The 22,489-nt window shown below is 44.9% G+C and overlaps 2 protein-coding genes and 2 long non-coding RNA genes across 4 annotated transcripts; 1 reads left to right on the forward strand and 3 right to left on the reverse strand.

Moving 5' to 3' along the window:
- Positions 1–5,819: 5,819 nt before the first annotated feature.
- On the reverse strand, positions 5,820–8,875 carry LOC147959295 (uncharacterized). Its single transcript, XM_087532590.1, has 3 exons — positions 8,645–8,875; positions 6,480–6,887; positions 5,820–6,392 (listed from the first exon to the last, which is right to left on the reverse strand). Exons 1-3 carry the CDS (start codon positions 8,873–8,875, stop codon positions 5,820–5,822), a joined length of 1,212 nt encoding a protein of 403 aa, XP_087388716.1.
- Positions 8,876–14,064: 5,189 nt separating this feature from the next.
- Positions 14,065–14,734, reverse strand: LOC125525146 (S-(+)-linalool synthase, chloroplastic-like). Its single transcript, XM_087532591.1, has 2 exons — positions 14,466–14,734; positions 14,065–14,287 (listed from the first exon to the last, which is right to left on the reverse strand). Exons 1-2 carry the CDS (start codon positions 14,732–14,734, stop codon positions 14,065–14,067), a joined length of 492 nt encoding a protein of 163 aa, XP_087388717.1.
- Positions 14,735–18,114: 3,380 nt separating this feature from the next.
- Positions 18,115–19,572, forward strand: LOC125525147 (uncharacterized). Its single transcript, XR_015611908.1, has 3 exons — positions 18,115–18,485; positions 18,581–18,768; positions 19,404–19,572. It is a non-coding gene; the product is annotated as an uncharacterized LOC125525147 (long non-coding RNA).
- Positions 19,553–21,864, reverse strand: LOC147959296 (uncharacterized). The gene is made up of 2 exons (XR_015611909.1): positions 20,063–21,864; positions 19,553–19,887 (listed from the first exon to the last, which is right to left on the reverse strand). It is a non-coding gene; the product is annotated as an uncharacterized LOC147959296 (long non-coding RNA).
- Between the last annotated feature and the right edge of the window lie 625 nt (positions 21,865–22,489).

Below are 22,489 nucleotides of genomic sequence, written 5' to 3' on the forward strand. Positions count from 1 at the left end.
GCGCTCGCTTCGAAGGTGGCAGCGGGTCGTCTTCTCGCCGCGCTCCAGTGAAGCGCGAGGAGGGGTCTGGCTGAGCTCAGGAGAGCGCTGTCGGTGTTCTGGGAATGGGGGTCCCTAGACTTGCCTGCCTGCGGCCCACAGCGTGGCTCCACCAGCAGCCCTGTACGACCCATCTTCATTAGCAAGCATTCAAGACCCTCGTGAGGGGCCAAGCCTCGCGAGGCGGACGACGCAAGACCTCCTCAGGGGCGGCCTCACCAGGATGGCTCACGAGGGGCGGAGAGATCAAGGCGAGGGGCACCTCATGAGGTTCCTGTGACGCAAGCCATGACGACTGGAACCAGGCGGGCGCCAGCGCGCGCAGTGTCCTCGTTTCCTCTTTGGTGCTAAAGGGACAAGCGTAGACGAGGAGTCCCGAGGCATCAGGCAAAGGTTTCCATATCGGTGCAACAAGACCAAGACTAGCAGGACGGCAGGACGGAGGTCACCGTGGAGCCCAAGAAGGTGTCACCACCAGAGCCTTTGGCAGGCGAAGACTACTTTTGTCAGGATAGCTTGTACTAGTTGTCTCCCTTCGAATTTGGCCATTGTGGGATCCCTTCCCGCTCAATATTTGGGAAGAGGACCAGGGCCTTTATAAATAGGAATAGCCACCACCACAGGAGGGGATCTGATTCGGACTTAGATCAAATCCATAGCACCCCAACCACTCAAGTTCACCAAGCACAAGAACACCTCTCCTCGCGAGGCTGTTCTTCCCTTGTAACTGTTCATCCTCAGCCCAAGAGGCAATCCACCACACCACACTAGAGTAGGGTATTACACCACAACGGTGGCCCGAACCAGTATAAATCTTGTGTCTTATTTTCTTTGGGTTCGTCGAGCTAGGCCGTGAGATCGTAGAGTGTGCGAACTAGAGAGGGGGAGAGATCTTTGTGCGCACCCCAGTGTTCGAACCTCAAGGGTTTTGCCGGAACCCGAAATCCGACATTTGGCGTGCCAGGTAGGGGTGCGTCGAAGCTCTGCCCCCCCCCCCCGATGGCCTCGTCTCTCCAACCGACTCTCATGGACGCCGCCTCTTCCCCGACTGGATCGACGGGCGCCCTCCGCAGCACCGGGGGGGCCCGGGCCTTCACCCCCGCCTTGCGGCGGGTGCAGTGGCCGCACAAGTTCAAGCCGGAGATGTCGCCCCATTATGATGGTGCGGCGGATCCGGCAGCCTTCCTGCTGGCATATGAGGAGGCCGTCTTGGAGGCCGGGGCGACAGTAAAGTCATGGCCAACTGGCTCCCAATGGCCCTGGCTGGCGTGCCGCGCGCCTGGCTCCTCCGTCTGCCGGAATCTTCTGTGGCCTCCTGGGAGGAGCTGCATGACCTCTTCATCGCGCGCTTCGGAGGATCGGCACCCCCTGTCATCGCGGCTCTCCTCGGTGGCTCCTAGGCGCCGCCCTCGGATTGTGACGCCAAGCCGTTCTTTCACCAGATCAGCGCCGTCTCCACACGGCAGGGGGCTCCCCCGGGTTGGGCGGTGCCCAAGGCCGACCTGATCTTCAACTCGGGGGATCACCCAATCGCCACCGTTGGCTCGGGCGTGCTTCTGATGCTTTGCACGCCCACCATTTGTGGCGTAGCCGCTACCAAGACCCTCATCAACGGTGGCGCCAGCCTCAACGTGCTCTCCATGGAGGCTTTCAACCTCCTTCACGTACCACTTGAGCGGCTCCGCCCCAGCAAGCCTTTTTTCGGGGTCGGTGGCGGCTCCTCCGACCCCCTGGGGCAGATCCGCCTCCCCGTGACTTTTGGCACACGCGACAACTACCGCACCGAGCTGATCGACTTCGACATCACCCGCATCGGCTTGCCGTACAATGCCATCCTCGGGTACCCGATGCTGGCCCAGTTCATGGCAGCCACTCATCCTGCCTACAACCTCATGAAGATGCCAGGAAGCAAGGATGTCCTCACCGTGGTCGGAGACACCAAGGAAGCCATGACGGCCCTCAAGCTCGCCTTCAGGGCCACGACGACAGCTTGCCCGACCGACAAGATAGTGTCTAGAACCAAGGGGGCTGCGCCGACCAAGAAGAAGCAACTGTTCACTCAGGGTCAGCCAAGACGAAGCAGATACCGGTCGACAAGGACGGGGCCTCTGGCGCCACCTTTACCATAGGCGCCGACCTCGCCAGATCAAGAAAAGGAGTTGGTGGACTTCTTGCGGGCGAACAGGGAAGTATTCGCTTGGGTACCCAAGCAGCTGGCTGGGGTCCTGAGAAGAGTGATCGAGCATCATCTGAGGGTATGCCCCAATGTGCGCCCTGTGAAGCAGAGGGCAAGGCGGCAATCCATGGAGAAGCAATCCTTCATTGTTCAGTAAACCCGCAAGCTGGAGGCAGCGGGTGTCATTCACGAAGTCCGGTACCCAGAGTGGCTAGCGAATCCGCTCATCGTGACGAAGAAAGGAGGGAAGGAGCGCATGTGTGTCGACTTCACCAACCTCAACAAGGCTTGCCCTCAAGAGCTGTTCCCGCTATCGCGCATCGACCAGATTGTCGACTCCACCGCCGAGTGCAATCTGCTATGTTTCCTGGATGTGTTCTCAGGCTACCACCAGATCAAGATGGCGGTGGAAGATGAGGAGAAAACAACTTTCCTGACCCCGTGCGGGGTGTACTGCTACACTTGCATGCCATTCGGACTGCGCAACGCAGGAGCGACCTTCCAGCGACTGATGCACATTGCCTTGGGGCCGAACCTGGGTAAAACATTGTGTCCCCTGTCTCCTGTTACCATTGAAGTTAGACACAAAGTTCAGGACCCCCAACCCGAGATCCACCTGTTTTGACACCGACAGTGCTGTTGATCGGGAGGGGTGTGGCGTACCATAAAATGAGGGAAACGGACTTGTGTTGGAGCGCTACGGTCGAAATGGGGGTCCTGTTCATAGGGAGTGGTGTGGCGTACAGCAAAACGGGACTCCACGGGCTACTGTTCATCTCCACCGTCGACTGCCTCCACGGGCTATTGTTCATCCACCGTCGACGTCCTCAAGCCTCCACTTGCGACTGTTCATCCACGGCGTCTCCCTCCTGCCTCCACCAGCTACTGTTCATCCAGCCTCCACCGGCTATGGTTCAACCAGCCCTCTCCATGGGGTCCTATTCAACCACCCCCCCACCGGCTACAGTTCATCGAGCCCTCCACGGGCTACTGTTCAAGCAGCCCTCCACAGGGTCCTGTTTATCCAGCCCTCCACGGGGTCCTGTTCAACCACCCCCAACCGTCTCGGTCGATCAGGGTCCTGTTCATCCAGCGCCAACGGCCTCTACTACCACAGGGTCCTATTCATCCAGCCCCTACCGGGAACTGTTTATCCAACCCCCCAACAATGCTCACTGTTCATCATGAGGCAACAGGTTCGATCGGCTTTAGTTAGCAGCAGCGAAGGAATTGCTCGATCGCTCGGGTTTAGTAACGCGTAGCCTGCAGTGCAATCGCTCGGTTTCAGTAGGCAAATGCCTCGCTCGGGTTCAGTTAGAGCCCAATGCCTCACATCCACGCGCGTACGTGTACAAGAGGAACCCGCATCGCTCGGCCCCGACCACCCACCATAATCGGGAACTCCCCGATATTTTCCTCGCCCTCACTTCTACCACGGTTTTTTCGTCATGGGCTGCACAAAGAATGTCATGCAGCTGCGTCTCTGGCCCGCCCAGGACGAAAAGCCCATTTTCTGTCATGATTTTTTGTCATAGAAGTAGGAGCCCATCACATCTATGATGATAGCGGGTTTTTTTCACAATTATCGTCATAGAAGTGTCATAAGCATGACAGGAAAAAAATTCTCCTGATTGTGGGTCGGGCCGAGGAACCTCATGGCGGTTCACTAATGGGCTTCTTTGGACAGCCGATGACATATACGAGGAAGATTCCACAAGACTTGGTGATCAAGACAAGGACTCCTTTCCATCGACGTTGCCGACTAGGACTCTTGTTATTCTAGGCCTCCGGTATATTATATAAGCCGAGGCCAGGCTAGTCAATAGATATATGCTAGATCATTAGAATCATACACAACATACGTTCGAGATAGATCAACTCTGTACTTGATACATCATCATCAATATAAACAAGAGCAGGATGTAGGGTTTTACCTCCATCAAGAGGGCCCAAACCTGGGTAAACACCTTCTCCTTCATCTCCTGTTACCCATCGATCCAAGATCCGTAGCTTGGGACCCCCTACCCCAAGGTTTGCTAGTTTTTGACACCGATAATGGTGCTTTCATTGAGAGTTCCACTGTGAGATCGGCGAAGTATCAATGGTTCACCTCCAGATCAACTGTGACGTTGGCATCTTCGTCGTCAGCTCGACTAGTCACCTTGGCTCGATCGAGGACTACGCGCCACCTCAGATCATCATGTTTGGACGAGGGCCTTCATCAACATCAACTCCGATCTCTATCAAGATCATGGAGGAATTATCCATGGAGCTCGGGGACTCAACGTCAACATTGCCCTCGGGCGACCGTGCTTTTTTGTGGGCGGCGAAATTGTATCCGCCGCCACCGCCTCCTCGAGTGTCGCTTTGACGATTGCATCAGTGGAATTGTGCGGAATTGCGTCTACAACAACCATGTAAAATTTCGTCACGTTTTGATGGAGGAATCTCCGACGATCTCCGATTTACCGGAACCCTATCGAATCTGGATGGGATTCTGGACGAGTTTAGGGCGAGGGGTCCAGCACCCAGCTCAGACTTCGGTTGGAAAACCCACCATTTTTTTAAAATAAACATTAACTTTATTGATTAGAGATAATTGTTACATCGCCAATCAGTAAACGTACAATGTTCCTCATGGGCTCCTCAAACCAGTCCTTCATGACTGAAAATTTAGCTAGCCTAGCAAGTTCGTGAGCCACCTTATTTGCTTGTCTATTACAATGTTCAAACCTAATAAAAGGAAAATCACAAGCTATAAAATAGCAGTCATCAAACACTGCTGCCGCCGGTCCCGCGGAATGTCCTCCATTCTTCATTATTTCAATCACCTCCATATTTTCAGAGTTAACAACAAGACGATTGCACCCGCTTTTTGTGCTAGGAATAGGCCAAACCTTAGAGCCAACGCTTCTGCTGTTAATACATCGGCACACCAATCCATCCTCTAGTTTCCACCAACGATGAATCTTCCATTATCATCTCTGAGACTAGCCCCAGCTGTGCCCCTAAGTAAATCATGGTCAAAAGAGGCGTCAACATTAAGTTTAACAAAACCCATAGGCGGTCTGCTCCAACCCCCTGTTTTACTAGTTGCCGTTGGGGAGTGTGCATTAATATAGTTAGCCGTTATAGCCCAGGCACCCATGGAAGTTTGGAGTGCATCTTGAACCTTTCCTTCTTGAACCAGTTTTCGTCTATCCTACCATAAATACCAAGTTGTAACCGTGATTAGTTCACTTCCTTTTTGAGAACCCATTATTGCTAAGTCTTGTTCGGGCATTAACAGTAAGAACTCCAAAACCGCCTCTCCCACACGATCAATAGCACAAGCTTTATTGATCACCTCATGCAATCCTAGTTTGCCCCATACCTCTTTTGCCTTTTGACACAAGAATAAAATGTGTTTTTATCTTCTGCCATGCCCATAAACGAGCATTAACTTTGTGTGTCGTTAATATCTCGCAAGGTCACAAGTGGTTCATGCGGTACACGGACAAGATGAGAACTAAAAATCGACAAAATGACACTCTATCGAGCATTATCTGTTTCCTGAGCTAAAAAATGAAACTAAAAATCCAGAATTGTAAATCTAAATATTCAATTATTTTTTGGCCGCGTCGAGCTCCTGACGAATAAACACCACTTTGTAATCATCACGCAAATTGATGAAAAGTTCCGCCTTTCCAGCATCACCACCAATGACACGGATAGCCATTACAACCTCTTCGGTTGTGAGACCCTTAAGATTCTGGAGAATATCAAGTAACTTGGTTCTATTGGCCGATGTTTGCTCATGAACTTGCGATTCATGCATAAATGCCCTCTGTAAACCATTCATGGTTTTAGCATTCTCCTGCTCAGCTTCCAAAAACTTTGCAATTGTATTCGACACACTTGCAAGACCTGACTCAAGTGCATCATCATCAGGGTATGTTCTCTTACGACCATGCCTAGAACCACCGGATGGGCTTGTATCCTCATTTAATTCAGGAATATTCTCCTTGGCTGGTTTGCTAGTAGGTTGTGCATCTACTATTGATCCATCTTCTACAATTTCTTCTTCACCTGGACCTTTAGCACTCCCTCCTTTAGCTAAATCAGTAGCATATACCTCACATAGCTTGTCAAAGTTAACCATAGGCTTCATGTACAGAGGACTTGCTCCCTCATGAGACTAAAAAAGAGCATGAATTTCCATTAGAAACTAAATTGCAGTTGAAAATAACATGAAACAGAGAGACAATTTATTTACATATTGTACCTTTGCCCAGCCCATATATGTCTCCCTATCTCCAGTTACCATCTTCTTCTCATCATCCCATCCAAACCCACTACCATTTTGCATAATTTCCAGAACATACGGAAGTTGCTTCTTCAAAATCTTAACTTTAGACCTGATATGTGGATCTACTTTAAGATCAGCATGTGGCAGCACTTTAGCCATTTCCTTCTCAATGTAGGTCAGATATCCAGACTTGTGCCCAGTATCTACTTTCCAAGAAGAATCATTCATGTTATGTAGAATGTCAATAAGTAACCTCTCCTCCTCCGCTGTCCATGTTCTCTTGTCTCTCTTTTTTATGTCAATTTTCCCTCCTTTGACTTGGTTTTCTGATAATTTCAATATGACAATGAAATGCGTGTGTACAAACAATGCAGAATATAAATGCTCATGTAGGAAATATGATGTTCATACATTAATCAATATCTCCTAACATTACAAGAAAGTGAATGAAATGACACATAAGCTACTATGACATATGGGAGAAAACAAATATCAATGTAGAATGTTTCAACACTCATATTTTGCTGAACAAACATCTAATGTCCTACAACTAAAAATGTACTAGTGTGTATCAACGATCTTGTCTTTTGGCTATCCAAGCTTTCTACATTTCATCAGCTAACTTGTCTCTTTAATCAGTCCACTCGGATGATGTTTCGCTGCACAGAATGACATCCTCATTTACTTGCTGTTGTTGAAGACGTAGCATGTATTCATCTAGATATTGTTCACAGGGATCAACCCGCATTTGTTGTCGTATCAGATTGTGAAGATAGCAGCATGCCAGAATTATATCAACTTGTGTATAAAAAGGATAATAAGAGGGATTTCTAATGATAGCCCATCGCATCTTGAGCAATCCAAAAGTCCTTTCAATCACATTTCTTGCTGATGAATGCAGCATGTTAAACAATTCCTCTTTTTTGTTGGGGTTTTTTTCCAATCATTTAGATGATACCGTTGCCCTCTGTATGGAGCAAGAAACCCTTCACAGTTCTTGTAGCCAGCATCAACTAGATAATAGCACCCTACGCAATATAAACATATGTATGGGTTTGTCAACTATGTATACAATATGTGCATCTAACTAACATGGACCCTTTTGTATTATCTCTTACCCCGAGGAACCTTAAGGCCATTTGATCTTGATAAAGCATCTCGAAGCACCCTCCCATCAGCCGCAGATCCTTCCCAACCCGGATATACATAAATGAATTGAATGTCTGGCGCACATACGCCAAGAACATTTGTTGCAACTTCATTCTTTCTTGAACGGAATCTTGGTTTGTCAGTTTTGGGCACATGAACTTCTATATATGTCCCATCTTAGGCACCTAAACAATTCTATAGGAACAACAATATGTGTTAGACCATGAACAAAACTAGACCTAAAATTGTTTTTTATGTTCAAATATTAAACTGATACCTTAAAGCACTTCCACCTTCCATCAGCGCAATTGGCTGGAATTGGTCGAGGCTTCTTAAGCAACACTTTCCAGAGTTTTAAAACTGCGCCTAGTACTTCATGGAATTTCCGACTTACTACTTCAGGTGAACACTGGAAATCATGATGGATTGCTCAATTTTTCTCATCATGTGCAAGTATGTGAAGAAACATGGAAACCGATTCTTCCACGCTCATATGCCTAGTATCCTTCAACCCACCTATTTTTCTTACCAAAGAACATAACACTCTGAAACAACGCCTATCCATCTGTAGTTGGAAAATGCATTCTGTATCGCTTACTCGTATCTTGTTGTTCAGGGTTTGTGCTCGAGTAATTGGGTCATACCAAGAAGGTTGCCTAATTCGACGCATCCTATATTGACTCCTCCTAAGTAACATCATAAAGATTTGCAACAACAGATGTAAAAGTATGAGTATTTTCACTCTTCGTTGCCTCATTGTGTGCCATAAGATTATGTTTTCCCGGTTTGTTGGTGGACGTGCCATGTCTGTGAACAAAACTATATAAGAGTGCCACACAATCAGCTATAAGAAATAAGGTACAATAGATTAAATGGCACACATATGTATAAGCAATCACACACAGCCAAGCAACAAGCAACCAGGAAGTCACACATCAGCAACAAAGAAAAATAATGCATGGATAAAAGTAACTTGTTTTTATGTAAAGTACCTCTTCTGGAAGTTTCTCATTAGTGCGCAAACCAGATCTTGGATCAGCAGACATATTTTCATGGTCTTTATGTTTAAGATAGATGTCTGCAAAGTTGTGTTTCTTTGCAAAGTTCAACATCTTAACGACAGAATTGTCATCATGAATTAAATCAATTCCTTCGTCAAGGCTACAGCCAGGGACTGTATAATATAACTCATCACCATCCTTGAAACCTACGTCTTTAGCCATGCGAACTAGACGAAAATACGATGTACGCTCACTGTCATAGTCTCGAAAAATAGACACTTCGCCACCATCATAAGTAAGTGGTCCTTCCATTGAAAATGTACCCCCATGATGCATTTTGATATGGATCAAATCCCCCTCCATTATGTATTTATATAAGGCAATCGAATACATGAATCAAATGGATGCTTATTACATAATGCTATACTATACTGATGTACAAGACCATAAGGTGCAGCATTAACATGAATTAAACTACTCTTTTTTTCAGTTCACATGTACTCTTCAGACTGAAATATAAACAGTTTTATAGATAATAAAGATGCAGATCTTTCAAACCTAGCGCAGCAGGAAGCAAGGAAGCAGTCACATAAGCTTAACCTTGTCCTGAAACTGTGTAGTACCAATCAGGTGCGCAAACACAACAGCAAGCAGCCGCAAGCAAGAGTGTTAATTTCGTGTATCATATCCGTTTGTATTAGAATTTATGCACAAACTATTTACACTCATTTTCTAGTGTATTACTAAAAAAATTAGATGCTAAGCAGGACAAAGAGAGAGCCAGACAGATAAATCTGAACATATTTCTGCAGTTACAAAAGAATAAGTTCAGCCGTACCTCTTAGGTTCGGAACTCTTGCTTGCGGCTGCTTGCTGTTGTGCCCCCGTCTCCTATTCACTATGGAGGTTTCATAATCTAGATATCGTCACATAATACCACATCATCCAGAATTTTTCCATTGAGTCTAGGCTCTTTTTTATTTTCCTATGAAATGTGGAGGATAGGAATCAATCCTATGTAGGAATAGGAATCTATTCCTATGAACCAAAGGGCTCTAAAGGAAAAAAACCTATAAGAATCCTATCCTCTAGAATTCCTATGAAATTCCTCCAAACCAAAGGAGGCCTAAAAGTGTAAAAATAAGTCCATTAACATCCAAAATAGATAATATAATAGCATGTAGCAATCAAAAATTATAGATACGTTGGAGACGTATCAGCATCCCCAAGCTTAATTCCTGCTCGTCCTCGAGTAGGTAAATGATAAAAACAGAATTTCTGATGTGGAATGCTTCCTAACATATTTCTCAATGTAATTTTTCTTTATTGTGGCATGAATGTTCAGATCTGAAAGATTCAATATAAAAGTTTAATATCGACATAGAAATAATAATACTTCAAGCATACTAACTAAGCAATCATGACTTCTCAAAATAACATGGCCAAAGAAAGTTATCCCTTTGTTGTGGAGTTGTGGTATCTTTAAACATTTTGACCTCGGTATCGGCTAGTGGTCGGTGTGTGATTCCCTTGGGAGCTCATATTCTACTTTGAAACCATGGAATTGAATTGTTGCTGTAACATCCACATGAGCCAACCCATAAACCTCGCGCTCACTCAGTTCGCCTCCCTGCTCCACTGGCTTGCTCCCCTACAATTTTATAAAAGGCCAGTTGTCTTTCTTTATTTGAAAAAGTTTGTTAAATCAAAAGATATTCATGGATTTTTCAAAAATATATATTTCTAAATTTTGTAGACTAAAAATACTTGAATTTTTGGAAAATAATTTAAAATTTTAAAAATATTCATGGATTTCAAATATTATTCACAAAATTTAAAAATATTATTTTAAAAAATGTTCATCAAATTAAAATTTATCTAGGGACTAAACAATGTTCACAATTTTTAATAGATATTCATGAATTAGATATGGAAAATAAATTTTAAAAATAGAATAGAAATGAAAAAAATAGGAACCTCAACCATCAACACACCCTTACAGGCAAGGCCTATAGCGCCCCCACAGCCGCCACTGCACCAGGAGGACCAAAATTGAAGGAGCTTACTATCCGAAAAGAATTAGCAGCACTTGGGTGCTCCATACTCCCGTATGAACATTAAGTTCAAAAAAAAGTACCGATAAATTTGAATTTTTTGGGGGTTTTGGGATATGAAACCTAAGAGCCCAATCTACTTCCGTGTGAAATTTCGCGAAAAAATACCAAGACATCAACAGAGAGGTTTGTTAATGATCTCCCTTTGAGTATTTAAACCATATGCCTAGTATTCTTGAACCCACCTATTTTTCTTACCAAATCAATAACCCATGGACTCGCGCAACCTTGTTTTCATGATATTCTTGACCGAGTACTAATTTGGTACTTGGTCACCATATTTTTTGCAACGGTATTATGTGACTGGATACCAAACTTGAATATATAGCCTCTCTTAATTCTACACAAGTGCAGCTAGTACTCGTAAATTACTTCCTAGTCTTAAATGGTTCAAACCGGCCCTCCAGTAAAAAATGCTACTTAATATTTTGACCACTCAAAATAAACACATAATAGTTAATGGAACTATGATTTGAAGCAAATATGTGCTAGCCATCGTCATTATTGTTATTTCATGTAGACTCGGTATATGGGAAGCACGTCTGGTCCACCATCTTTCCCTTTAGATGATCTCCATTTGTATCCACCTCCAAGGCTCCAACGACTGAAGAGAAGCTACATAGCTGATAATCTTACAGAAACATCCATAGGTGGGGCCGACTTTTCATTGACAAGCTCATTCCTGGAAGCATCAATGGGTGAACACGCATGGACTCATCAATCTTGCATGCGAGCTGGAAGAACTAGCCATGACTAGATTGGATGCTTGTAAACGCATGTAGCTCCCATTCTAAGGACATTGTCAGACATAGCCTCTTCGCATTAGCGCATGCGCAAAACACATGGAAAGTATCTCCATCCTCCATATGGCAAACAAGGCAGGTGTCATGCACTTCTAAATTCCTCATGTGTTTATTGCAACAAGTTGCAAATGAAGTGGTCGCTATACGCCAAGCGAAAGAGAGAGCCTTAAGTGGAGCAAGGCTAGACCATATCACCTTCCACTCGTCCCGACAACCATCGGGATTAGTGCTAAATGAAGCGATCAAAGGGCCCGGTACTTCGTCGGCTACTAGTCGATATGCACTCCTAACGATGAAGATATTGTTTTTCTCAGGGGCCCAAACAATGAAATCATGTCCCAGTCAATATGCACTCCAAATGGTGACTTGATGGAACGCGTGATAGGCGATCTACCGGGGGGGTATGCCTATGTTTTATTTTAATTTGTGTCTATGAATTATTCACTTCTCAACCCTCACCACGCTGCTGCTCCTTCTTCCCTCACCTTGCTGCTGCTCCTCCACTTCTCAATCCTCGCATTCCATGCACCTTTGTTTTGCCATATGTTCTGTCCTACAACCTTGTTTCTGCGCTACCGCCCAATCATCACCGTTCGCCCTGGCCCTGACCTGGCGCCTTGTATCGCGGTACCTGAGGGGCACGGACTAGGAGAGGCACGCTAGCTTTTGGGCTCAAACGAGGGTGGCTCACGAGAAGGCAGAGAAGGGAGAAAATGCTCGCGAGGGCACCTGCCCAGCCCCCTCGTGAGGCATGCGAGAGAGAGAACACGAGCTAACAGGCCGGACGCCCGAGGACTCCTTAGTCCAGGACTCCCTCAGTGGGGGCGCCTCCCACCAAACTTGGGGGGCAAGTCCCCCCCTTGGCCGCTGCCCCCTCTAGATGCATCTAGGGGGGTCGGACCCCTCTCCCTTCACCCTATAAATAGAGGGGGGTGGGAGGGCTGCCGCACCCTTTGCGTGGCGCAGCCCTCCCCCTCTCCAACACCTCCTCCTCCTCCGTAGCGTTTGGCGAAGCCCTGTCGGAGAACTGCAAGCTCCACCACCACGCCGTCGTGCTGCGGGAGCTCTCCCTCAACTTCTCCTCTCCCCTTGCTAGATCAAGAAGGAGGAGATGTCCCCGGGCTATACGTGTGTTGAACGGAGGCGCCATCCGTTCGGCGCTAGATCGGATCTTCCGTGATTTGAATCGCCGCGAGTACGACTCCATCATCCGTGTTCCTTGTAATGCTTCCTCTTAGCGATCTTCAAGGGTATGAAGATGCACTCCCACTCCTAACGATGAAGATATTGTTTTTCTCAGGGGCCCAAACAATGAAATCATGTCCCAGTCAATATGCACTCCAAATGGTGAACGGGCATGTTCATCCTCCGTCCTTGTGGTTGAACTCACCCCCCCCTCACACACACACAAAAAAAATTTTATCTCAAGTTTTGTAGCAGATTTTTTTAGTTGTTGTTTTTTCAACATATGATGTAAGTGTTATTTGAGTTGAATAAAGTTAACCATGAAGGTAGGCCTTCCCGCGATAAATAATAATAATAATAATAATAATGTATTTTTTATTTGTAGATAAGCCTTTTAATTAATTTGACACTAACAGCCGCTCTAGATAGTCAAAGAGTAAAAATAAATGATATAACAGGCGACGATTGTTGTACAAATACATGACAGCATGCATTAATGATGACCAATGTCATCCATACAAATAGATTTTGTCAAATATGTGTAGGATTCTGTAAAGAATACGGAGTTAAGCTGGGAACACAATGTATATTACTTAAGATACCAAACTCTCTAGATTTTAACCCTCTTGGTGTATCGGAGGCTATGGATCGCTGTGGGCCCCATTTGTAAGTGTATGTGTCGTTAGTTTAGACTAGCACATATGTTTTTGGTTTTGAGAAGGTACTTCATGGTTTTGCTTTTTTCTTGTGTTTCTATCGGTTTCATAGTTTTTCTTTTGGAACGTTAGATTTTTAAGCATGGCAAATTATATTGTCGTGAGGATAACAACTTCCTCATCAACCATGACAATTTCTGCAAAAAACAAATTGAACATGATAGGATTTTCCATGCTTGCTAAAGGAAATTGTCATTCTCGTGATAACATAATTTGCAAACTTGGGCATTCGATTTGCAATGCTAAAAAAGTCTGACATTTGATTTGCGGCAAAATCATTTTCTTTTGGGTTTTTCCTGTTTTTATTTTTATTTTTATTTTTTATTCTACTTTCCTGAATATGCAATGCTTTTCTCTTTTTGTATGAATATATATGAATAATTATAAGACTATTAGTATATCAAGATATTTCTCGCAAAGGCCTAATGTTTATGTCAAACCAATCCTAATACCTCTGTATACATAATGTGTCAAAATTATAGAATTTTTAATGTGCAATTAGACATATCTAAGATTTCATTCATTCACAAACAAAAGTAATTATACTTCATTCCTAAAATGCAATGTTGTTGTTATTACGGGAACATCAATGCTCACATTTTGATCGCCTCATTAAAGCGAGAGAGCTCCTCTTGTGTGGCGACAAGATCAAAGATGTCGTCCACAATGTAGACCATTGAGATAACCTTTGTGGCCTCAACCCGATATCTTGAGAAGGAGAAACCCTCAAGGATAGTCATGGACCACATGTACCATTTCAGAAGTTGGTCCCTTGCAACTGGAATTTCTTGAGACAATCCCAAATCCACCCACCATCTGTGTGAAAATGAAGTTTTCATAGTAAAAAATCACCACATCTTTAATTGTGCGAATACATGAGCAAAAAAATATGTTAATCTATTAATTCCAAGTGAGTTCTCTCTTATCAATATGCAGGTGGGTCAATGTCTGCAACAACTAATAATGGAAGGAGTGTACTTTATTATATTCCTACCTCTTAACCTCTTGCATTTCACTCTGATGTTGCAACTTCTTCATCTGAAATTCTGCAAGTGCCAGCTTCTCAATTGCAGTGTGCCTAGTAGGCAAGTTCTGGAGGTAACTCAAATGATGCCTAGCCTTGTATTGCCTCAGGCTCACATGGTAGGGATGGTCTAGTGACTTCATCACATATCTCGCAAGGTTTGGCTCAAAATACTTAAGTGCAAATTTCATGTTCTTGCTTGAGAATTCCTTTGCCTTGTAGAGTGAAGCTTCTTCCATGTTGAGGTGTGACATGTCATGCAAGCTCAGCAACCCTCTAATGTCTTTGCTATGCCTAAGGTTGAAATCACCATTATCGTTTGTGAACTTCTAAAGAACATCGTCTGCCATACAGCGACAAGAAGGCGTCTTAGGTGCATGTCATACATAACGAAAATAATACATCTCACGAGAGGTGCTTCTATGCTACACAAGGGACCGTTATTTTTTATTATTAAACTTGGTTACTCTAAGGCTAATTTATTATTAGCAAAATTATCACATAAAGTCATATCGTTGACCAAATTGCACTCAAGTTTCCAAACTCGTGTGTTTGTCTAACCCAACACACTAAACCAGTATTTTACTGATCTGCCGAAACATAATATCCAACTTCTCTCATCAGCCTTAAGGAAAGGGTTGCGTCAAGTAGATCATCACTATGGAGGAGATCCACAGACGAGTCCATTATGTTATCGATTTCATCCTGGAAATAGTGGTCAATGCAGAGGCGTTTGAGGTGATCAACCATGCTCAACATTCCTTTGTTGCTCTTCGGATGTTGATGAAGCAACTCTTGAACATTCATTAGGCTTTCCTGGTATTACACATAGAGCAAACTTCTTTATAAAAAGAATTCAAAATCTAGATAAGTGCAATATATATCATATATTATTTGCATTCAACAATAGACGATATCATAGGAAAATCGAACTAATCCTAAACCCGGAAGATGCATCATAATATCACCACTTGCTTATGCTAGATTCAGGCATAGTATTATGTGCAAATTCTATACCAAGCATCTTTTAGATTTTATCCCTCCCTTTGTTTAAAATTGAGAACTTCATTATCGGGAGTATTAACAATGATAGGAGGACTAGCCATGAAGGCAAAACAAACGAACTAACACATGGACGCACAAGAAGCAAGCGAAAAGAGAAGAACGGAAGAGGGGCGAAGAAAAGGCAAAGGTTTTCAAAAATCGTTTTAGAAGTGGGGGATAGGAAAACGAGAGGCGAATGGCAAATAATGTAATGCGAGGGAGAAGAGTTTATGGTGGGTACTTGGTATGTCTTGACTTGGCGTAGATCTCCCCGGCAACGGCGCCAGAAATCCTTATTGCTACCTCTTGAGCATGCGTTGGTTTTCCCTTGACGAGGAAAGGGTGATGCAACAAAGTAGCATAAGTATTTCCCTCAGTTTTGAGAACCAAGGTATCAATCCAGTAGGAGACAACGCACAAGTCACCTAGTACCTGCACAAACAATCAAGAACATTGCAACCAATGCGATAAAGGGGTTGTCAATCCCTTCACAGTTACTCGCAAAAGTGAGATCTAATAGAGATAGTAAAGTAAATATTTTTGGTATTTTTGTTGTATAGATTGGAAAGTAAAGATTGCAAAATAGTAAACGAGATGCGATGTAAATAAAAGAGATGTAATATAATAGGAAAGAGACTCGGGGGCATAGGTTTCACTAGTGGCTTCTCTCAAGACAACATGTATCACGGTGGGTGAACAAATTACTGCCGAGCAATTCATAGAAAAGCGCATAGTTATGAAGATATCTAAGTCAATGATCATGAATATAGGCATCACGTCCGTGTCAAGTAGATCGAAACGATTCTGCATCTACTACTATTACTCCACACATCGACCGCTATCTAGCATGCATCTAGAGTATTAAGTTCATAAGAATGGAGTAATGCATTAAGCAAGTGGACGTGATCCATTCATGCTATGTTGTTGTTCTTATTATTGTACCAAGGTGGACTCCTAATAGTATTGGAACCTATTGTGTGAGGTGGAACGGTAGTACCGCTGGCCACAACAGTAGTACCGCCTACCCCTGCGGTAGTACCGCCCTGTGCGAGGCTGAGCGAGGATAACAGTTGGTTTTTCTTCCCCCCTTATAAAAGGAGGTCTTCTTCTCCAAGTTGACTTACCTCTTTTCCCCAAGCTCCATTGTTGCTTCAAAGCTCATTTTCGCCCGATCTCTCTCCCTACGCAATCAAACTTGTTGATTTTCTAGGGATTGGTTGAGAAGGCCCGGATCTTCCCACCAAGAGAAATTTGATTCCCCCCGCTCATCCCTTGCGGATCTTATTACTCTTGGGTGTTTGAGCACCCTAGACGTTTGAGGTCACCTCGGAGCCATATTCCATTGTGGTGAAGCTCCGTGGTTTCGTTGGGAGCCTCCAATTCGGTTGTGGAGAGAGCCCCAACCTTGTTTGTAAAGGTCCGGTCGCCGCCTCCAAGGGCAACAATAGTGGAATCACGGCATCTCGCATCGTGTGAGGGTGTAAGGAGAATTCGGTGGCCCTGATGGCTTCTTGGGGAGCATTGTGCCTCCACACCGCTCCAATGGAGACGTACTTCCCCTCAAAAGGAAGGAACTTCGGTAACACATCATCGTCTTCACCGGCTCCACTCTTGGTTATATCGTGTCTTTACTTGTGCAAGCTTTTGTGTTGTATCCTTAGCTTGCTTGTGTACTTTTTGTTGTTGTATCATATAGGTTGCTCACCTCGTTGCATATCTAGACAACCTACTTTGATGCAAAGTTTAAATTGGTAAAGAAACGTTAAAAATTGTTAGTTGCCTATTCCCCCCCCCCCCCTCTTTAGTCAACTATATCGATCCTTTCACACGCGATAATCCTCCTAGCGCAGCCACCTTGGGACAGGGAAGGATGGATCAAGGTTTCTTCTACTTCTGATTTAATCCCCATTAGTGCTCTAATTGATGATGCATGGATGCGAATTTTGGATAGCTAGGTTGTTGGCATGTGGTATTTTTTAGATGATGCAAACTGCGTTCTGTTATAGAAATATGGTACATCATGACAGTCGCCATGATAATGCATAATATGATCATTGATCATAATTGTAGGAAAGATGTAGATTATTTTTCTCTATGAATCGATGCAAAAGTCTGTACAACCATGTAGAAGGGAAGACTGCTTCCGACGCTTTCTTGAAGTTTACCACGACATTCAAAATTCGAATACCCATGGAGATCTCTCCAATGAGTGGTGGGCATGGAATGGGCAACAAAATCTCTAGTTTTACGACTTTATCCCTATGTTTCATGCATGTGTGATGAACTTTGTGTTATGTTTGACGAATAAATTGTGTTGAATTAGATGTTGTGGACTGATGAACTATGTAATAAGTGTTATTTGTGTTATGTTTGTTTTTGAGTTTATTTGAGATGAGTTAGATATTTTTTTGTTGAACTTGTTTTTCTCTACTACTATTAAAAGAGCAAACTAGAGTTATTTTACAACCACCCAAACAAGTGTACACAGAACAATCAGAACCCTCAGGTCTAATCCATTTAGTCAAATCTAACAGTATATAATGACCCGATGGTCTGCCAGCCGATTGAACGGCTGTGATTCAATGTTCTGCCGCGGCAGACCATGGTCGCGCTACTCCCCCAGATGACCGATGTGATCCGTAATTTTAGGATCGTCCTCAACCTGCCTCCCCTCGAATGCGCACAGATTTGCTCCATCCCCAACCTCCCCGGCACCCTACCGCCTCCTCCCCTCATCGCCGCCCCTCGCCAGCCGTCCGTCCTGCACTCAGACTCTCGCTACCGACCCTGTCTGGTCTACCCGCAGACCCGTCACTCCCTCCTCGCCGTCCTTCAGTTCTGCCCCTGCCGCCCCTCTCTCTTGCAGCGGAGCAGAAGCGGAAGCGCCGGGAGAAGATCAACCGACGATTCATTGAGCTATCCACCATCATCCCCGGCCTCAAGAAGGTCAGCTCCTCTTCTTGCACATACGTACATACGCAACAAAATAATTATCTTAACTGATTGACCAAATAATTTCCTGAACTGATTGGCCAACTAAGTACGTCAAGCAGTAGCAGGAAAATCTCAAGGCACTCGAGGACGCAACCTCTAGAGCATCCAGTCCATGGTGCTCATCAGGAAATTGTGCACAGCCGCGCCGGAAGACGTCGGCGGCTGCTGCCCGTCATCGTCTGCAGCGGCCGTAGCTGGAAGCACGATGCCAACGACCGGGAAAGTGCTGCTGGAGGTCGAGCTCCCCTCTTATTGTTTCCCACATCCCCTTTCTTTCAAAATTCTGAACCCAAAGATACACATCCACCAACGTTGCGCTCGGTCATGAATATTACATCCTTGCACACCTGCATCAACAAGATGTCTATAATATCTACCTGCATGCTTAGGCTAGCGCTTGTGTACGCCCATGTTGCCATATGCTTCCAATCGGTTCAGAAGAAATCTATCTTATATGTGCATACCTGTCAGAAAGCATAAAGCACTCTGGTGAATCACTTTGGGATTTCATGGTTGTGCCAAAAATTGGTACCAGATCACAGGTCGTTCGTCCGTGATTTTCCAAAAGCAAGTACAAGATCATGGTGTTACTGAAGTGGGAAGATAATTGATCTATAACCCAGTTGTGCGTCAACCCTGCGTCAATGGTGTTTCCAACGATCAACTATCCCCATCTTTTTACCTCAAAAAAAAACTATCCCCCTCTTTTGTAGTATTGACAAAAACCGTGCCAATGTTGCTATAGTTTCATCACCAAAAAAGAGAATGCAGTTTTGTTAAATTAATTTGTGTAATAATATGTTCATTACTGATCCTGAACAAGGAGTAGACGGATTATAGTTTCTAAAGCTTCTCTGTTGGGATGCATAGGCGAGAAGGACAGCTGGAGTCGTCGGCGTCGCTTATGGAGCTCCACACCATTGCCTAGTTGTACAATAGCATGTGCAATTTTCTCCATTCAAGACTAAGTGCAAATTGTGAACTCTTTGCCAAACAAGAAGATATGAGGATCAGGCATATAGGAAGAGATATTACACCATCAGTCAAGTATATTTATGCAGCAATGCCTTATTACTCCTACAGAAGATACCATTACTGCTGCTCATAGGAAGAAATATTACACCATCAGTTGAGTTTAGCTAAATCTGCAGTTTTCATTACAATGCATGAATCTTATTTATCTTGCTTCAAATGAACAAACAAGAGAGGATGAAGTACCCATCTTCCAGTCATCTGGCAAGCAATAGTCCAGTGCATATTGCAGACCTTCTTAGCAAGCATCATCAAGTGCCATTGTATCTTGAATAACACAATTATACAGGGATCTTGAATAGCACATCAAACAGAGGCACGCCTAATTGAAATTACATTGGTACATTAGTACACGGTAAACTGCACATTGGTACATTAGTACACGGTAAACTGCACAGTTGACACGAAGTAATGTCTAAGGACTAAGATCAAATCAGAATTAGTCCTGGCAGTCAATACAGCAATGAGAATTCATTTCACAATAACATAGCTCATACCAGTGGAGGCATCGAACTGTGCCCATATATTTTTGCGCACCCACGCCCGCTACTTGTTGTCTTGTTGCGGGCATCTGCGTTGGGTCGCCCGTGAGCATGCTGAGCTCGAGCGCATCCTTCGGCACTTCGGCGACCAGATTCGAAGAAGGACGGGGAAGAGCAGGGGCGTGGAAGTCTCGCACCTCCGACGGAGCCTAGCACTGGGATGCTCCCGTGCACGCCGAGCTTGGGGACCTCCTCGGCCACTTGGGCGGCCGGATTCGTTGGAAAGGCAGGGAAGAGCAGGGGTTGCGAACCTCTTGGTGGCGGTGGGTACGAAGGGGAGGGGTGGCGACGACCAAGGAAGAATGGGGAATGACAGGGAGAAATGTGAGGGCCGATGGGATTTTTTTTGAGGTGAAGCGGTGGGTGGGTAGGTAGTTGACGGTGTGAGGGGCCTAACTGAGGGAACGTCTCCCTGTCCATTGATATGGGCCAGAAAATTATCAAAAGTACGATCAATCTAGCCCAGCCGTTCGTCTGATGCCCGATGCCTAGCGCTCGGCTGAGTTTCTTTTACCTACTAAAGTTAGCGATTGGGTTCTTGAATCGGAAAGCAAGCTAGCTGCTAGGTAGGCAACGAATGAATCATATCCAAAATTAAAGTATTTGTAAAGGTGTAATTAGATTTCAGTTGACTTAGACTAAGTTGAGTGATATTAGCATGTTTATTTTAAAAAAAATCACCTTTTTTTTATTTGGATTTATGTTTTCTAAATTTTAATACATGAATATATTTGTCATTTTTTTCAATCAAGACTCAATAATTATTTTTATCTCTCTAAAACCGGCCGCGTACGCAACGTGCAGGAGTTCCTGGGGAGATGGCCCATGACCCCTGGGGGCATAGGTTTAGTCCGGCGTGCTGGCCTCTCTATTAAGCCTAGGTCGGGTTGCAGCGTATTGTTTGGCCGAGGCCGGGCATGACCCAGGAAAGTGTGTCCGACCGGAGTTAATCGAGCGTGGTGGGTAAGTTGGTGCACCCCTGCAGGGAAGAAAACATCTATTGATAGCCTGTCCTATGGTAACGGACACTTGGAGTTGTATCCCGATCGATACAACTAGAACTGGATACTCAGGATGAGGCTGGATGGTGATGAGTAATGGATTGTGATGATAACTGGATAGTATGGCTCTGGGATTGCTTTCTCGCGGGGAGTCGAGAAAGGATCTCTGGCCGAGGTTGATAACATTACTACTAATTTACTTTATGCTACTCTACTCCCTCCTGTTGCTGCAAGATGGTGGTTTCCAGAAGACGCTAGTCTTCGATAGGACTAGGCCTTCTCTCTATTCTGGCATTTCTGCAGCCCAGTCCACATATACAGCCTTCCTTTGATAATGTTTCATATGTAGTGTAGATCCTTGCTTGCGAGTACTTTGGATGAGTACTCACGGTTGCTTTGCTCCCCCTTTCCCCCTTTCTTCTTCTTTCCGGTTGATGCAACCAGATGTCGGAGCCCAGGAGCCAGATGTCACCGCCGATGCATACTACTACGTGGAGACCGTCGACGACCAGGAGTAGTTAGGAGGCTCCCAGGCAGGAGGCCTTGCCTTTTCGATCGATGTTGCTTTTGTGCTAGCCTTCTTAAGGCAAACTTGTCTAACTTATGTCTGTACTCAGATATTGTTGCTTCCGCTGACTCTTGTGTTTTCGAGCTTATGTATTCGAGCCCTCGAGGCCCCTGGCTTGTAATATAAAGCTTGTTTTATTTTAATTTGTGTCTAGAGTTGTGTTGTGATATCTTCCCGTGAGTCCTTGATCTTGATCGTACACATTTGCGTGTATGATTAGTGTACGAATGAATTGAGGGCGTCACAAGTTGGAATATGACCCGTTCAAATTCAAATGTCTGATATCCACACCAAACTTTCTGTGAGTTGGTACTCAATTCGCCGTTCCTTTTCCACAGCTCGTCCCATTTGCTCTTCTGCAAACTCATACTTGTCGTGGCCATCGCGCTCAAGAACTCTTCGCATCTGAACGGTTGCAGCTAGCTGCAACACAGCAAACACAAAGTTAATGATATTATCGACACCAAACTTGTGACCTTGCGTGGGTATGGCAGAAGATAGCTCGGTTCTATATGTGGATGATATCATATTTGCGCAACCTTGCAATGATTTTTTGTTACCCTCTTGAGCCTTCCCGCATGCTGTTGGTAACATGGTCAAAAAAATAACTAAGTGTGGGCATTTGGGGTGACAGGAGGGATGGCTGGTCTAGCTACCCTTCACTGGCACAAGTGGCGTCGGTTCGGACATGCTCTGCTCCTTCTCCTCCCCATTTCCCCTGCCTGGTGCTTCCTGGCATCAATCCCCGAGTGGAGACAGAGGGTGATGACCAGGTGAAAACCTCATCTGGCTCTAGCCAGGCTGACAGCAGCG

This window comes from Triticum urartu, chromosome 7A (genome assembly GCF_056163025.1).
Source record: "Triticum urartu cultivar PI428250 chromosome 7A, HENAU_Tu73, whole genome shotgun sequence".
Taxonomy (NCBI): Eukaryota; Viridiplantae; Streptophyta; class Magnoliopsida; order Poales; family Poaceae; genus Triticum; species Triticum urartu.

Excerpts from the sequence above, each read along its gene's own strand:
- LOC147959295 (XM_087532590.1), bottom strand. The coding sequence starts at position 8,875 with ATGGCTAAAGACGTAGGTTTCAAGGATGGTGATGAGTTATATTATACA. Across the intron at positions 6,888-8,644 it reads ATGAGAAACTTCCAGAAGAG|CATTTATATTCTGCATTGTT; the intron begins GTACTTTACATA and ends TTCCTACATGAG. Across the intron at positions 6,393-6,479 it reads CATATATGGGCTGGGCAAAG|TCTCATGAGGGAGCAAGTCC; the intron begins GTACAATATGTA and ends GCTCTTTTTTAG.
- LOC125525146 (XM_087532591.1), bottom strand. The coding sequence starts at position 14,734 with ATGGAAGAAGCTTCACTCTACAAGGCAAAGGAATTCTCAAGCAAGAAC. Across the intron at positions 14,288-14,465 it reads GAAATGCAAGAGGTTAAGAG|ATGGTGGGTGGATTTGGGAT; the intron begins GTAGGAATATAA and ends ATTTTCACACAG.